At 49.5% G+C, this 17,500-nt stretch overlaps 1 protein-coding gene across 5 annotated transcripts in view; it reads right to left on the bottom strand.

Annotated features, from left to right (window-relative positions):
* LOC143301183 (troponin I 2-like) overlaps window positions 1–17,500 on the bottom strand; it is a 184,229-nt gene that overhangs the window by 87,929 nt on the left and 78,800 nt on the right. For all 5 annotated transcript variants that reach the window (XM_076615282.1, XM_076615284.1, XM_076615285.1 and 2 more), the window contains 2 exons: window positions 15,011–15,202; window positions 4,678–4,737 (listed from right to left, as the gene is read on the bottom strand). In XM_076615282.1, the coding sequence (XP_076471397.1) occupies window positions 4,678–4,737; window positions 15,011–15,202 (252 nt within the window). The remainder of the gene's footprint in view (window positions 1–4,677; window positions 4,738–15,010; window positions 15,203–17,500) is intronic.

The following is a 17,500-nucleotide window of genomic DNA, read 5'->3' as shown; positions in this document are numbered from 1 at the left end:
GACCAGTGGCGCGCACCGGTTGACCGTAACGCGGAACCCCATCAGATCAGTCAGTCAGTACACGACGTCAGTCTCGGGCCTTATCTGGCGGCTTGTGAGGTCAGGTCGTGACTGACTGTACTGTGCTATGCTATGTGCTATGCTATGCTATGCTATGCTATGCTATGGACTCAAGTGTCAACACTTGGGGTTGGTTATGTGTGCACATAATTATTCCAGCGCCAAGCTAGCAACGTCATGGATGTGTCTTTGAGTGCGTGGTGGCACTGATTTCTCTTACCGCAGCCGGGGGGTCTACAATATCTCTCGGGGTTCAATGCAAAGTGGACTCTTTTAACTCATTCAGTACGTCTCTACACAGACCCCTCGGATGTCCAGTGGGTGTCTGAATGACCCAACCTTTAGCTTCCGTCGTCAGAATTGTGGTATTCTTTGTCAACAAACACCTCTTCAGTATAAGAGCCTTCCACTTGCAATATTTTGATGGTGGTAATTGGGGTGAAACGCTGTTAACGTCGTCTCTTTCGCCGTTCGTATGGAAAGAGTTAAATTAAGATATTTTAATATCGAAGAAAGCGTAGTTGTGCGGGTCGGTTACTAAAGAAGACTTCCACAACGTCTTCCTCTTCAATCATCACAAAACCGGTTAAAAACAAACCCACACCTTCAGATGCCCTAAATCTTCAGCATCGCCTGTGCCGACCCTACTGTGACGGAATCAGCCTATTGTTCCTTCATAACTATGTTCCCCCAAATTTTCTTTCAACCACGTCGAATATTTCCCCAGGTTTATATTCCCTCTGGTTTATGTTCCCCTATGCCTATGTTCCCTCAAATTGACTTTTTTCCTGGGTCTTTGCCCCTCCCCCCCCCCCAACCCCCAGTGCCTATATTACCCAGCTGTTTGTTCGCCCAGGTCTAGGGCCACTGCTGACCACAACTGACCACAACTGACCCTAAGTGCTCAGACTGCGTTGTTTAGTTGTGTGTGCCGTGGAAGCTGCGATACATAGACTAGAAACTCCGAGTGTGTGGAGGAGGGGGTAGAGGAGGTGCAGGGAAATTTGTGGTGTGTGTGTGTGTGTGTGTGTGTGTGTGTGTGTGTGTGTGTGTATTGGAGCTCATGTACGTTTATATGTATTTGACTGTGCTTTCATATCTATGAAACTGCGTTTTTGGGGCATATCTGTTATGCATGTGTGGGTGTATGTGTGAATGTGTGTCTTCATGTTTTATATGTATTTGCTTATTTATTTAATTATTTATTTATTTAATTATTATTATTATTATTATTATTATTATTATTAATATTATTATTATTATTTTATCATTATTTTCATTACTACTATCTTTTTTTTTCTTCTCTTTTTTTTTTTTTTCCCATCATAATTATTATTTATTTATTTATGTATGTACGCTTCTCTCTCTCTCTCTCTCTCTCTCTCTCTCTATATATATATATATATACACATATATATATATGTATATATATATATATATATATATATATATATATATATATATACCTTTTTTTTTCTTTTTTTTTCTCAAGGCCTGACTAAGCGCGTTGGGTTACGCTGCTGGTCAGGCATCTGCTTGGCAGATGTGGTGTAGCGTATATGGATTTGTCCGAACGCAGTGACGCCTCCTTGAGCTACTGATACTGATACTGATACTGTTTAGTAAAGTCTAAGCGCGATAATGAAAGGCAGGTTTTTTTGACTACTACTGACAACTGATGACCACAGTGTTCAAATCGCACAACTCTGTGACATTTATGCAGGACTGAGATGTCTTTGCGGGATCTATTAACTGACCACTAATGACTACTGCTGGTCATTGCTGGCCACATCGCAAAAATGTTCAGATCGCGTTATTTTGTCACGTTTGTCCATTATTGTGACGTCTTGGTAGCTTTTTAGCCGCTAACTGACCACTACTTGCCACCGCTGACCGCTAACTGACCACTGCTTGCCACTGCTGACCGCATCTGACCACGGCACAGAAGTGTTTTGCTTTGTCATGTCCATTGTTATGCCGTCTTGGTATTTTTAAACTTTAATTTGTTATCCTTTACTTTTTTACCGCCAACTTACTTCTGTTGACCACTGCTGACGCCCTAGTAATTATTATCTGACAGCCCAGATTGTATTATTTTGTGACTGTTATGTAGTTGTAAGACTTCTTCACAGGATTTGCCCGATAATTGACCATTGCTGGTTACTGCTGACCAGTGAGATGTCTTCACAGGATTTGACCGATAATTGACCATTGCTGGTTACTGCTGACCAGTGAGACTTCTTCACAGGATTTGACCGATAATTGACCATTGCTGGTTACTGCTGACCAGTGAGACCTCTTCACAGGATTTGACCGATAATTGACCATTGCTGGTTACTGCTGACCAGTGAGACCTCTTCACAGGATTTGACCGATAATTGACCATTGCTGGTTACTGCTGACCAGTGAGACTTCTTCACGGGATTTGCCCGATAATTGACCATTGCTGGTACTGCTGACCAGTGAGACCTCTTCACAGGATTTGACCGATAATTGACCATTGCTGGTTACTGCTGACCAGTGAGACTTCTTCACGGGATTTGCCCGATAATTGACCATTGCTGGTACTGCTGACCAGTGAGACCTCTTCACAGGATTTGACCGATAATTGACCATTGCTGGTTACTGCTGACCAGTGAGACCTCTTCACAGGATTTGACCGATAACTGACCATTGCTGGTTACTGCTGACCAGTGAGACCTCTTCACAGGATTTGACCGATAATTGACCATTGCTGGTTACTGCTGACCAGTGAGACTTCTTCACAGGATTTGACCGATAATTGACCATTGCTGGTTACTGCTGACCAGTGAGACTTCTTCACAGGATTTGACCGATAATTGACCATTGCTGGTTACTGCTGACCAGTGAGACTTCTTCACAGGATTTGCCCGATAATTGACCATTGCTGGTTACTGCTGACCAGTGAGACTTCTTCACAGGATTTGACCGATAATTGACCATTGCTGGTACTGCTGAACAGTGAGACTTCTTCACAGGATTTGACCGATAATTGACCATTGCTGGTTACTGCTGACCATAACTTACAACTGAAGACCGCTGCCGGAAAAGTTTTCAGAATGCAGGATTTTTTTTGTTTGTTGATGCAGTATAAAGACTTCCTGACCTTGTTTCACTATTCACTGCCCAGTGTTGACCACTCCCCCAAAATGTGCAGCTGGCGTGGCGTTCTTCTAAAATCTTTGCGCATTAAAAGTACCATCTCGTGTAATATATTGGGGTTTTTTGTTGGCCAGTTTTGGCCACCGTCCACAATTGACCACTGCTGACCACGGACCACGGAACAGTACCCAAAAGTATATATATATATATGGTGAGGGGTGGGGTGGGGGGGGGGGGCATAGATCCGGGGGAAACATGCACACGGGAGGATTAGATGAACCAAAACTTTTTTTTTTTGTGTGTGTGGGAACATAGATCAGTGGAGACAAAGACATGCTCCCATTGTTATTAGCACTGTATTTCCATCCATATCCCACGCTCCCCACACTTCACACCCACCCGATACCCCACCCCACCCCACCCACCCTACCGTACCCATCCACCTGTTTAGCATGCATGACAAGTACTGACCTTTGCGCGCGCGCGCGTGTGTGTGTGGTAAGCGTGCGTGCGTGTGCGTGTGCGTGTACGTGTGCGTGTGTGTGTTTGAAGAAGAGAAGGAAGAAGAAGAAGAAGAAGAAGAGAAAGGCAGCCGCAATGTGGAAAGCATCTTCACACCATCTCACGAAAGAAGACCACGAGGTGTGAAGCACTTGTAACACAACCCGGATCCTAACTAAGCGGAAAACGGACACATCTGTTTCTGACGTTAACGCTTAGCCATTCAAAGGCTCCATCACGATCCGTATCCGTCACACCACTGAAATCATTGTCACCTGTTATCATCGTCATCCACGTGGTTCTCGTCAGCAGCGGCGCAACCATCATCATCACGGGCACCATTATCATAATCACTGGTAACATCATCATCATCATCATCATCATGTATTTCCACCAACTTCACCACCTCTATTACCATCACCACTGCTTCACAGTTTCGTTCGAGTCAATAAAAATACTGACAAGGAATGAAGGAAGATGTTATACAAATCATTTTCAACTTGAAAAAAAAGAATAATAATAGATGTAACTGACGCGTTCTAAAAAAAGAAAGACAAAGAACAACATGGAGAAGAAGAAGAAGAAGAAGAAGAAGAAGAAGAAGAAGAAGAAGAAGAACAACAACAACAACAACAACAACAACAACAAGGACAACAACATCAACAACAACAAGAAGGAAGAGGAGGAGGAGAAGAAAGGAGGAGGAGGAGGAGGAGGAGGAGGAGGAGGAGGAGGAGAAGAAGAAGAACAACAACAACAAGGAGGAGGAGAAGGAGGAGAAAGGAGGAGAAAGGAGGAGGAGGAGGAGGAGGAGAAGAAGAAGAAGAAGAAGAAGAAGAAGAAGAAGAAGAAGAAGAAGAAGAAGAAGAAGAAGAAGAAGAAGAAGAAGAAGGACAACAACAACAACAACATGTACAAGACGAAGAAGGAAGAGCAGGAGGAGGAGGGATCATGATCATGATCATCATCATCGCCACACCACAGTCTGCTTACCTCCTCTCTTTCCAGTCTCTCCTGCTCGGCTCTCTCCGCTGCCTTTCTCTCCTCCTCCTCCTGAAAGCAACACACACTTTGTGCAATGCACACAGGCTGCCATGGACAATGGACACTTTTGACAAACAGTGGTCAATATCCTTCAGCTGAAGGCGCTGGGTCACCACTGAAAGCATTGGACACAACACACAGCAGCAACAGCAAAACATACACACACATCAACACACACACACACACACACAAATAACAACAACAACACACACACACACACACACAAAAGAGAGCAACCATATATACAGCACGCACACACAAATAACAACAACAACAACAACAACAACAACAACACACACACACACACACACACAAAAGAGAGCAACCATATATACAGTGTACAAGAAAAAAAAATGAATTCAATCTAAACGCCACTGTTCAATAAACTAAAGACAAAAGAAAAAAAAACCCCAACAAACATCAACAACTAATACACAAATTAGCAAACATTTCTCATCAAACCAACCCCACCAATCCACAGTCCAAACAACAACAACAACCAACCTACTAACCCACCCACCAGCCATCCAGTCAATCAGCTTCGAAACCACCATGATTCCAAATCGTCATGTGACCAAAGGGACACAACGCTGGCGGCAATCATGACGTGACGTCACAGGTGGGCAACAACTGAGATCAACGACCTATATTATTGGGTCTCGCGCTTACTTAAGGGTCAGGTTGTTTAGGACTGGGTCTTGGTGATGTGCTTGGCAACGAAACGATGTGAGCTGAGCTGAGACTTACGTTAGCCTTTTCACTTTCGCGTGATTTTCGTTTGCTTTTCATTTGAGAATTGGTGAAACTGGTTTGTTAGTCACTGCTTGCTTGCTTGACTATGATTTATTCATTTATTTATTTATTTATTTATCGAAATAATTAAATGTAGTGGTGGGGCACGGAAATCAAATCGTAATACGGCTGCAAAAACCTTGTGTGTGTGTGTGTGTGTGTGTGTGTGTGTGTGTGTGTTCGCTCTTTCGTTTCACGTCTATCAACACTTGGGATGTGTGCGAATCCACAATTGTGATGTGTGTGCGTGTGGGGGGCGGGGAGGGGGGTGGGTTAGGGGGTAGGGGGTGAGTTGTGTGTGTGTGTGTGTGTGTGTGTGTGTGTGTGTGCGCACGCGCGTTTGCGCGTGAGTACGTGAATGACGCTGCAGACAGTTACATTTTTTTTTTTACACACTTGAAACTTCATCTTCACCACCGCAGTCCAGAAGTGTCTGTGTAGGTAAATCCTACAGGAAAAAAAGGACTTTGTTGCTCACCAAAGAGGTGGCTGAACACCTGGGACAGAAATTGGATCATAATTATCTGCCCCTCTCTGAAAAGGTGGAACATTGCTCAGAGCGAAAAAGTCGAACACAAGCAGTGTTCAACACTGGGAGCAGATTAACCACGTGCAGACCAGATTGCCTTTCTAGAAACCCAGCCGTGTACAAACTCACTGTGTTTTAAGTTTAAATGGCCTATGCGGCAGGCTGGAGTATTAATCAGCATAGAATGAATGCAACTTGATTGAATCTCTCTCTCTCTCTCTCTCTCTCCATCTCACAGGGGTTGGCGATTGCACGTGCAGCCATGTGCCTTATCATCTATGACGTCACGTCTCGACCCGCCAACGGCTGTACATTCCATGTGGAGCTTTGAATTAACTGTTGGAAAAGATGAAAAGCAACAGATGTGCCTCGAAAACTCTCTCTCTCTCTCTCTCTCTCTCTCTCTCTCTGTTAATGCGCGCACATAAATATGCATCCTTCTCTCTCTCTCCCTCTCATGTGTGAGTGAACTGAACAGACGTAACAAATAACATGAAACACGCTCAAAAGCAATCAAGCTGAACAAGAATCCAAAGCAATGGAGAGTACCAGAAAATATGAAAGAACACATGTATGCTATCTATCTTATCTATCTATCGATCTGTACTGAGGTGTGTGTGTGTGTGTGTGTGTGTGTGTGTGTGTGTGAAAAGAAAATTTCAGACATGCTAAGTCGTGCAGGAAACCATCATGCACATGCGAGGGAGCAAACCAATGACTTACCGCGTGAAGACCAATAAACAAGCAAACATAAATCATGAGTTGATACGCTCATTGGAGACACACACACACACACACACACACACACACACACACACACACACACACACGAGCAACTAATATCACTCAAAGGGAAAAGATATTAAATATAAAAAAAAAGCACGAGCACACACACACACATATATACACAAACACGCACACACACACACACACACACTGCCTCCACACACACACCCTTCCACCTCACCCAACTCTCACCACTCCCTGCCCACCCACAACACCCTATACCCACTCACGCACACCCTAACCATTCATCCACCCTATACCCCCCCCCCTACCCACTCACCCACCCTTTTCCCACCCCCCTACCCACTCACCCACCCTTTTCCCACCCCGTGTCCCACACCAACTCACACCCACCCCTACAGCCCACCCACTATCCTGCCCACTTACCCCCTCACCCTCCTTCCCACTCACCCCACCCCCTACCCACTCACCCCCCATCGCGCACTGCCGTCCACCACGGACCAGCCGCAGCACCCCCCTTCCCCTTCCCCGCCGGATCGGTTGAGGGAGGTGGCGGCGGGCGAGGAGTGGGAGGAGAGGCTGGGGTCAGACGCTCCCTTGATGGGGGAGGGGACGGCGGACAGCCGGCTGAAGGCCGACCCCTGCTGGCTCTGGATGTCTGGGGCCGCCGCCACCGGCACCGGGAGACCCTCACCCGTGGACCTGTCGCACAGCGAGGAGGAGCAGGAGGAGGACTCTGCACCCAGCGACGCGAGCCTCTCGGGCAGGGACTCCCTGCTGAGGTTCTGGACGCCCCCTGGTGGTGGTGGTGGTGACTCCCTGCCCAGCAGGTTCTCCATGGACCTTGTGGAGGACATTTTGGAGGCACATTTGTCCTGCCGTCTGTTCACGTCCTGGGAAGAGGAGGAGGAGGCGTAGATGGCCGACATGGCGCGACTCTGCGTGCTCTTCTTGAACTGGTCTGGCTGGGAGAACCTCAGCTGCAGTTCGGCGAAGTTCACTCCTGTGGTGTAGCGCCTGCTTCTGTCCATCCTCGCTTTCCTGGCAGGGGTGGCGGCGCTGCTGTCGTCCGCCACGGCGGCTCCGGCCCGAAGCAGCGACACGGACAGTTTAGTGGCGGACCTCCCAGCCGGGTCAAAGTCAGGCTCGGGGGGCCTGCGCGGGGCGGGCACCTTGATGTCCCGGGTGCCTCTCTCCACCTTATTCACGATGTCCTGCACGGAGCTGCGCGTGCCGGTCAGACAGAGAGGGACCATGTCCTTGTCCACCACAGGCCGCTTCTCGGCGATGGGCTCGGGCTGGAAGCGGTCCAGTACTCTCTCCCCGAGGGTGGACACGGGCTTTGGGGAGCTGTTCCTGCTGGAGCTGGTGGAGGTGGGCAAGGAGTCCGGGTTGTCGAACATCCTCTTCATCTCCAGCACCGACATGCCCGAGGACAGACGGCGGGACCCCCTCCACTTGCTGCCCGGCGTCCTCCGGTCCTCATCCTCCTTGGAGATGGAGTCGGACAGGTTGTCGAACTCCTTGGCCATGTCCAGCACGTTGCCGCTGTTGGGTCGGGGCTGCAGCTGGGGGTCTGTCGCCGCGCGGGACAGAGGGGCGGGCGTGGACGTCAGTTCAGGACTCCACGCTGCAAACTCCATCTTCGACGGCTTCTTGGAGCCAGCGCCCCAGCCACGACCACGTGCGATTTCTTCGGTTGGAGTCGTCTTCTTGGCGTGAGCTTCCTTTGTCTTCTCTGTTTCCTCTTCTCCTTTCTGCTGTGTCTCGTCCTTGGAGATGATGTTGATCAGCTTGTTCTGCAGGAGACTGGCGAATTTGTGTTCCCCGGAAGGAGCGGCTGGCTTTCGTTGGGCGAGTGGTGCTTCTTCTGGTCCTTCCCTGTCCGAGATGGAGCCCGGTTTTAGGTCCGAGACAGATGATGTCGACCTCTTTGGACTCTGGCTCTTGTTCAGCATGTTGATTCTCTCAGTGATGGACATGGGCTTGGATGCAACAGGAGGCGGGATTTTAACAGGGCGTGTCGCAGTTCTTTCACTGCCGGTGCCGCTTACTGCAGCAAGTTCTGCCTTCAAGCCCCTTGTTTGGTCGCGTGACTCGGTGCCCCTCGCGGAGTTATGTCCGGAATGCGTGGTGGTGAAGATTCGATCCTTCAGGTAGTCCGCTGCCCATGATTTGTACTCTGTTTTGTGCTTCTCGGGGATGGCAGGTTCTGTGTCACTGTGCGCTGCTGGTCTAGACTCTGTCTGCTGAACTGGCTGAGAGCAATGTGCGCTGTCAGCAGCCTGGACAAGAGCACCAGGTTTGTACTCGGTCCTGGCTTCCTCCGCACACTTCCACACCCCCTGGCTGTCCTGTGTCAAACGCCGAGCGTTGAAACGGGGCTTGGGAGCAGCGTGTTTCTGTCCCACCTCGCTTACTGCAGCGTTGTCTAGAGGAGCTGCGAGGACCTCTGCTGTTTCTTCTTTGGCTACAGTGGGCTTCTCGGTGTATCGTTGAAAGTCGTCACTGTTTTGAACTTCGTTGCTGAGAAACTTCCTGCGCTCCCAACGCTCAGAACTAACGCCCGAAGCCTGGGAGTCGTTGTTTTCTTTGTGCGTGAATACTTTCTGTGACAATGAGGCTGTTGCTGCTGACACTCTGTTGTTTTGTCCCAAAGAATTAGAATCTCGGTTAGAATCAACAGGTAAATTTTGGTCAATTTCACGAGCTGAATCAGCAGCAGGTTTGATCTCATTTTTCTGCAGGCTGACATACTGACTATCGGTGTCTGACTGAGAATGATTCATCACGAACACATCGGAGTCCAAGGAAGATGTCGAGCTGAGGCGACTTTTGCTGTGGTTGGTAGACTTGTCCAGAAGGTAGGATCGCGGGAACTGTAAACCTTTTGAGGAAGAGGACTTAGGAAGTGTTGGAGGGGGAATTTTATGTGGTTTATTTTCAGCAGAAGACGATTTGTCGCCGTCACTTAAAATCGAAGACTGTGCTGTCACGAAGAGTTTTGAAATGTTGCTCATGTTTGGTCGCTCAGCAGGAAACTGGGTTTGTGTTTTGGGCTCCACAGAGTTCGAATCCTTGTTACTACTAGTGGAGGCACTATTCCAGGTGGATATAAAACTCTCCTTTCTTTTAGCAACTGAAAACGAAGCATTGGTTACAACAGTCGTGATATGTGTTGTTGTTGTATTTGCTGGCAATGGTTTTGGAGACTGATCCCTCATTACTAGTTTGGCTGTATTTACCTGTGTGGGTTTCCAGGTGGGTACGACAATCTCCTTCCTCTTAGCAACCGAGGGCGAGAAACCCCCTTCCTCCTTTTTCTGCCAGAACGACAACAAACTCTGACCCCCCGTGTTGTCAACATTGACACTTTTGCGTTTGGGAGCTACTGTCAGGTCTGCCCTCGACAGTCTCCTGACCGGCACCTCCTGTGTTTCAAAGCTGGACACCACCGGCTCTGTCGCCTGCAGCTGTATGGCAGACCGCTTCACGGCACTGTCGGCCTGACCCCACTCACGGAGATCACCACCTGCCCTGAGCGCTGACGGTTTCAAGAGATGCTCGGCGCTCACGCCTCCGTTGTCCACCATGGAGGATGAGGACTGTGACATGGTGGACAGCGTCTGGCTGTCAGCTCTCCTCCGGCCCAGCTTGAGGATCTCCGAGCACAGCGCGGCATGCAGGTCCTCCTCTGACGGGTGGCTGACTGGCGGAGGGCGGTGACCTGCCTCAAGAAGTCTGGAACCAGTGCTGAACGACGGCACGGATCTGGTCGTCACTACGGGGAGAGGGGGCGGAAGTGGAGGTGGCGGAGCGGCCGGGAAAGAGGGCGGTATCAAGGCCAACGATTGCACTGAGCGATATTCCGGAGACTCGGGCAGGGGTGGTGGTGGTGGTGGTAGTGGCGGAGACGTACATGATATTGCTGACGACGATGATGGTGACGGCGGAAGTGAGGGTGTGCTGCACACAGGAGTGGCTGGCGGTGGAGGGCTGTCGGGCAGGGTGGGCGTGGTGGTGGCGGGGGACGACACGGACGTAGGAGGCATCCTGGAAGGGGGCGGGGGAGACGGGGGATGGAGCATGGCGGAGCGCAGCAGACTGGTCATGAAGGGCCCCGCCTCCCGCCCCGAGATGTCAGGCATGGAGGCCGCCCTGTCCCTGTCCCAGGCGCTGTGGAAGTCCGGCACCCGTGACTGCGAGAAGCTGTCCTCGGAGAAGTAAGCCGACATGGCCTGGGCGTAGGACGCCTCGTCCTCGGCAAAGTCGTCCGTCTCCGTGTACTCCACAGGAGGAGACACATCGTAAGAAGAGGAACAGGAGCTGGAGTCCAGGTAGTCCCCCATGACGGGCGGTGGCGCCAGACTGTGGCTCTGATTCTCCTGAAAGTCCCCCTGCTCCTCCTCCTCGCTGTCCAAGGCCTCGGCAGGCTCGTCCAAGAAGTCCAGACACAGACGCAGCTCCTCTTTGATTTTGTCCGGGCGACCTCCACGGCTGGGGGGCACACCGGATTTGGGGCGCGTCACAGCAGGGGAGGTGGGGGCGGCATGCAAGGGGAGGGGGTCAACTGTGTCACTTGCAGACTGCTGGAAACAAAGCAAGGCGGCACAACAGGCATGCAGTTCGTGTCAGATCATGCAAAAAACAAAACAAAACAACAACTGCAAAACATGCAAACATGAAAGATGTTTATCGCTGTCGCAGAATTCCCTTTGCTTGTCTTGGTTTTGGGCATTTAAACAATATTTACACTTATTCGGTTTGAAATTTGCGCCCGCAAAATTCAACACCCCCGCCCTCTCCACCAACGTGTAACACCTGCGCACACAGTTAGCGTTCCTAACGATAATTTAGCAAACAGCAAATAAAGAAAGACGTGGTTAACAAGGAGGATTCACAGAGGAATCCTACATCAACAGATTTACAGATCGATTTGGAAATTGTTACACACTCGTCTTATATTGGTAACTGTATACATTTCGCCTTAGTTTTATATTTGTTGTCTATGCGTCAAAACACACTCCCAGAACACGGCCCTTGCAGAAGACTAAGCAAAACCTCCCAGAATACTCGTCAAATTGCGCAGAAGTACTTATGGATTCTTTCGGGGGATATTGTATGACCAGAGAAAAAAACCCAACGAACTACCTGGACAGGTTCCACGTGCTTTGGAGGCGAGTGAATGGGATCATCTTCCGAAAGACTGTTGTCCTGGTCAGACACCGACATGTCCCTGTCACCGCCGCTGTCAACACCGTCACGGTCTTCTTCTTCTTCCGGCAGGGAGTCAGTCAGCGACGTCCTCTCCCTGTGGAACGGGTAGGCGTGCAGGGAGGTCATGACTCTTTCCTCGGGCATGGAGAACCTCCGAGGATGGCCGTGGTTGTCCTCTCCGCCTTTCAGGTCGCCTCCCTCCCGTGACCTCAGTCTGCCGCTGAGCTGACCGATCAGATCACTGATCTGCGACCTGGCCTGGGAGCGGGACATCCTCAGATCGCCCTGACTGCGCATCTTGTGCATGGGGGACAACTCGGGATCCACTTCCGCCGCCGCCACCCCCCTCCCTCCCTCCAGCTGTCTCTGCAGCTCGCTCATGCGGCTGGAGATGTCGTAGTGGCGGCTGGTGGAGGTGTGGGCGGGGAAGGACACGGACCTCTGGTGTCCCGGCACGGCGGGCCCGACCTCGTCCACAGGGTTGGACACGGAGCGCCGGTGGAGGTGAGGGGGAGGGTAGAGGCGCGCGTGCACGGGGGAGTGGAAACAGCGGCCGTGTGACGAGGGCACCACGCTGCTCGGCTCAGGGCTTGTGGAATCGTCTCTGTCTTGGGGCGGAGTTCTGGAATGTTTTCCACCTTGGGGTGCAGTTCTGTCAAAAGACATGTCCGCTCCCTCCTCTTCTCCGTCAGACACCGGTGTGTCGCCGCCAGAGCTCGCGTAAGCGAAGGGAGTCACTCTCTTGGCGTGGTCACACTGCTCCTGAGTTTCCTTCTTCCTTTCTGAGGACGTTCCTGCAGAGTCTCCTTCTTGTTCTCCTTCTTCTCCTGCATACTGAAAGCCTCCACTGTTTTGTCCGGAAAAGGACGAGGAAGACAGATCGCTGGAGGAAACGCTGTCTCTCTTGTAGTAGGGGTCACTGACGCTCTGTGATGGCTCACCGCGGGTCTGTGATGGACCTCGCTTTTGGGCGAGAACCCTGTAAGCCAGCAGGTCCCGGCTGGCCTGGTCCCCTTCAACCATGGTGCCCTGGTGCTCCCTGCTCAGCGGCACGAAGTGCTCCTCGTTCTCTCCCTCAGAGGACACGAAGCTGCTGTCAGCGGTCACGGGCGGGCTGCTGCTGCTGCCACACACAGCGCCGGCCACGGGCCCACCACGCTGAGCTGGAACACTCTGTGTCGCCAGAGGAGAGATACCTCTTTGTACGCGGCGTCTGCTGTGGAAGAGTGCCGGTACGGCGGTAGTGGTGAGGGTGGTTGGGGTGGTGGTGGTGGTGGGCAGGGCGGGGTCGTGGTCGCTGGAAGCGTAGCCATCGAAGGAGGATCCCAGGTCGCAGTCGCTGGACATCTCCAGCATCCGTTGGTTCTCCCAGGCTAGGTCGCTGATGGCGTCGTCACTGGTGTAGTTGAGGGCGTAGTAGGACATCACTTGGCGTGCGGCGGGTAGCCTGCGACTGTGGATGGACTCTATGTGGGTGGACTCTATGTGGGTGGACTCCATGTGGGAGGACTCTATGTGTGTGGACTCTGGGTGGACAAGGGGACCCCCTCCGCAGTCAGACGAGGAACCAGTGCTGGCTGACATGCTGTCTAAGGCTGGAGGAGAAGCCGGTGCTGTGACGGTGTAGTCGCCCCCTCCTCTCTTCAGACCCCCGGGGCATGAGGGCAAGGGCGGGCATGCATGCAGGCAAAAGGGTGGGACCATGCAGACATCATGCAACATGCAAGGAGAGGGGCAAACAGTGAATATACAGAGAGAGAGAGATAAATAGATAGAGAGAGAGAGAGGAGCGAGAGAGAGAGAGAAGAGAAGAGAGAGAGAGATAAATAGAGAGAGGGGAGAGAGAGAGAAGAGAGAGAGAAGAGAGAGAGATGAGGATATAGATAGACAGACAGAGAGATAGATGATAGAGATAGATAGATGAGGACATAGATATATAGATGAAGATAGATAGATAGATAGAGAGACAGACAGACAGAAAGACAGACAGAGACAGATAGACAGACAGACATTCGGAGACAGAAACAAGAGGAAAACATGGTCAATAAAATATCAAATTCAAAATGGTAAACATGTTTTAGTTATTGCAATAGGCAGATTATCACACAAATACAGAACATGCCAAATCAACGCGCACACACATACACGCACAAACGCGCGCTCGTGCACACACACACACACACACACACACACACACACACACACACACACACACACACACAACACGAAGAACGGTTCAAGTATCAGGAGTAACAATTCACAATAAAATAAATTCCACATGCAAAACCAGTCAACAACAACAACAAAAAGAGCCACAACATACATGAAAATATAAAGAGCACACTCTGTCACACCATGCATGTTTTCAAATGTACATGCGCATGTTGGCGGTGTGTGTGTGTGTGTGTGTGTGTGTGTGTGTGTGTGTGTGTGTGTGCGTGCATGTGTATACACGAATGCATGTACATGTGTGTGTATTCTCTGACCTTTTTCGATCCTAATGTTTAAAAAAAAAATCCCCGCAGGAATCAATCAGCTCATTCATCAGACCAGCCTACTGCTCATAATTAACCCCATTAATAACCAACCAACCAACCAACCAACCGACCAGCCAACCCCACAAGTCCGCCCCCCAAAAAAAAACAACAACAACAACAACAAACAAACCCAACAACAAACAAACAACCACCCCAGCAACAAAGCCATAACATTGAACAACACGAAACAACCATCTGAATGACCGAGATATAGCCCAACAATGGGTATTAAAAACCACCACCAACAAAAAACAACAACAACAAACAACCACCCCAGCAACAAAGCCATAACATTGAACACCACGAAACAACCATCTGAATGACCGAGACATAGATATAGCCCAACAATGGGTATTAAAAACCAACAACAACAAACAACAACAACAAACAAACAAACTGACGAATCGACACTCAAGCACAGATTCAAACGCACACACAACGACGACGACAGCTGACTCACCTTCCTCCTTCGCTCCTCCTCTTTACGCTCCTCCTCCTTCCGACGCCTCTCCTCCTCCTGCTGTCGGCGTTGCTCCTCCTGCTGCCTCCTCCGCTCCTCCTCCTCTTCCTCCTCCCGACGTCTCCGCTCCGCCTCCTCCGCTTCCTGGGCGGCGCCGCCATCATCCTCATCCGCCGCGGGAGCTGCTGCCTCCTGCAAACCGGAACCGGAAGGCACCTCGTCATCATCAACTTCCGCTTCCGCTTTGGTGGCGAATTCTTCCTGTCGATCGATGGTTTGTCAACTTCCTGTGTGTGTGTGTGTGTGTGTTTGAGGTCGAGAACTGACTCGCGGAGTTGATTGTTAGCTTGGTGGCGAGCAAAGGACTTTTGGACTTTCTGAAGCTCTGTATTTTCTTTTTTTTTTCAAAACCATAACGTGAAATATCGGGTTCGTTATCAATTCAGTAATTAAAACATGCACCAGCACAACTGACGAATAAAGCAATCATAAAATCATACTTTTCACATGCTATGAATAAACTGAGAATTGCACAACACAATTAAAATAATATAACAGATATAAAACTTATAATCCAAACTTAAAGGATTGGAGAAGACATCAACAAAAGTATATCAAAAAGCAATTAATAAAATCATACTTTTCACATGCTATGAATAAACTGAGAATTGCACAACACAATTAAAATAATATAACAGATATAAAACTTACAATCCAAACTTAAAAGATTGGAGAAGACATCAACAAAAGTATATAAAAAGCAATTCATAAAATCAGACTTTTCACATGCTATGAATAAACTGGGAACAGTACAACAAAATAATAATAATATAAAAAAAACCCACACCAGATTTGACATTTATAAACCAAATATTCAACAAAATACCCGGTATCTCAAAGCAAATAAAGATACACGATTAAAAAAAAAAAAAATCTTCACAACCAATAATCGAAGAAAAAACTGGCGAAATAATTGATACACAATTCAAACTTAAATAGCAATCAGACGTTCAAAAGCTGTCAAACAACACAAGAATGCGTAGTCTAACAACTGAAATTCAAATTATACAATATTCATAGAAAAAAAAAAGAAAAAAAAGGGAAAGACACTAAGGCACTACGGTACGGGGTGTTTTCATGACAACAATTGAGACAGGAACGGAAACGAATCTCATGCACAAGACGTGGTACAAAAAATGCTACCAACTACGACATGCGTAAAACGGTATCTGCCGAACTACCACAGCAAACTGAAACTCTGAAGCATCGGGTGAACAGAGAGCTAATAGAGAGTGGGGGGTCGGGGGGGGGGGGGTGAGAATGGGCTGGACGTCACAGAGAGAGAGAGAGAGAGAGGGAGAGAGGGAGAGAGAGAGAGAGAGAAGGAGAGAGAGAGAGAGGGAGAGGGAGAGAGAGAGAGAGAGAGACAGAGACACAGAGAGAAACAAAGAGGGGAGGGGGCATGGGCTGGAAGTCACACACACACACACACACACACACACACAGAAAGAGAGAGAGAGACAGAGACAGAGAGAAACAAAGAGTGTGTGTGGGGGGGGGGGGAGGGAGCATGGGCTGAAAGTCATAGAGAGAGAAAGAGAGAGAGAGAGAGGCAGAGACAGAGAGAGACACATAAAGAGAAAAAAAAGAGAGAGACTGAAAGACAGAGAGAGAGAGAGAGAGAGAGAGAGAGAGAGAGAGAGAGAGAGAGAGACACAGCGAGAGACAGACAGACACAGAGACAGAGAGCGAATTTAGATGAATAAGACGTAGAAAAAGCAGAAGCAGAAGGAGCAGAAGAGGTAGAGGAAGCGGATCGGAGGAACAGGACAGGTGGCACAATGGATAAGACACTCGTCAGACAACAGAGGGTCCATTATGGCCTGAGTTCGATTCCCGCTCTCGCCCCCCCCCCCCCCCGACCCCCACCCCCCCCCCCCCCCCGGGCCCCCACCACTCCCCCGAGTTTGACTGGAAAATCAAACTGAGCGTCTTGTCATTCGGATGAGAAGACAAAACCGAGGTCCCGTGAGCAGCTACGTACTTGGCACACTGAAAAAGAACCCACGGCAATGAGAGTGTTGTCCTCTGGCAAAATTCTGTAGACCAAATCCACTCGGATAGGTACACTCCAGGCCGGACTGAGCGTGTTGGGTTATGCTGCTGGTCAGGCATCTGCCTAGCAGATGAGGTGTAGCGTATATGGATTTGTCCGAATGCGGTGACGCCTCCTTGAGCAACTGAAAACGGAGCAAGAGGAGAATCGGGTGGGAGAAGAAGGAAACTGGAGATCGAATCATTCTAAAGGACTGAAGCAACTACATGCAACGAACACGTTAATGAAATACTGGTGCTTTCCGCAACCACCTTATAAACTATTCACATGTTGTTGGACTACAGAAAACACACACACACACACACACACACACACACACACACACTACAATGATAGCGCCACCCAATTTTTTTTCTGCCTGCAAGAGAATTTTT

Source organism: Babylonia areolata, chromosome 27 (assembly GCF_041734735.1).
Source record: "Babylonia areolata isolate BAREFJ2019XMU chromosome 27, ASM4173473v1, whole genome shotgun sequence".
Taxonomy (NCBI): Eukaryota; Metazoa; Mollusca; class Gastropoda; order Neogastropoda; family Buccinidae; genus Babylonia; species Babylonia areolata.
Note: the sequence above shows the minus strand (reverse complement) of the source record. Positions and strands in the feature narration are given on the sequence as shown.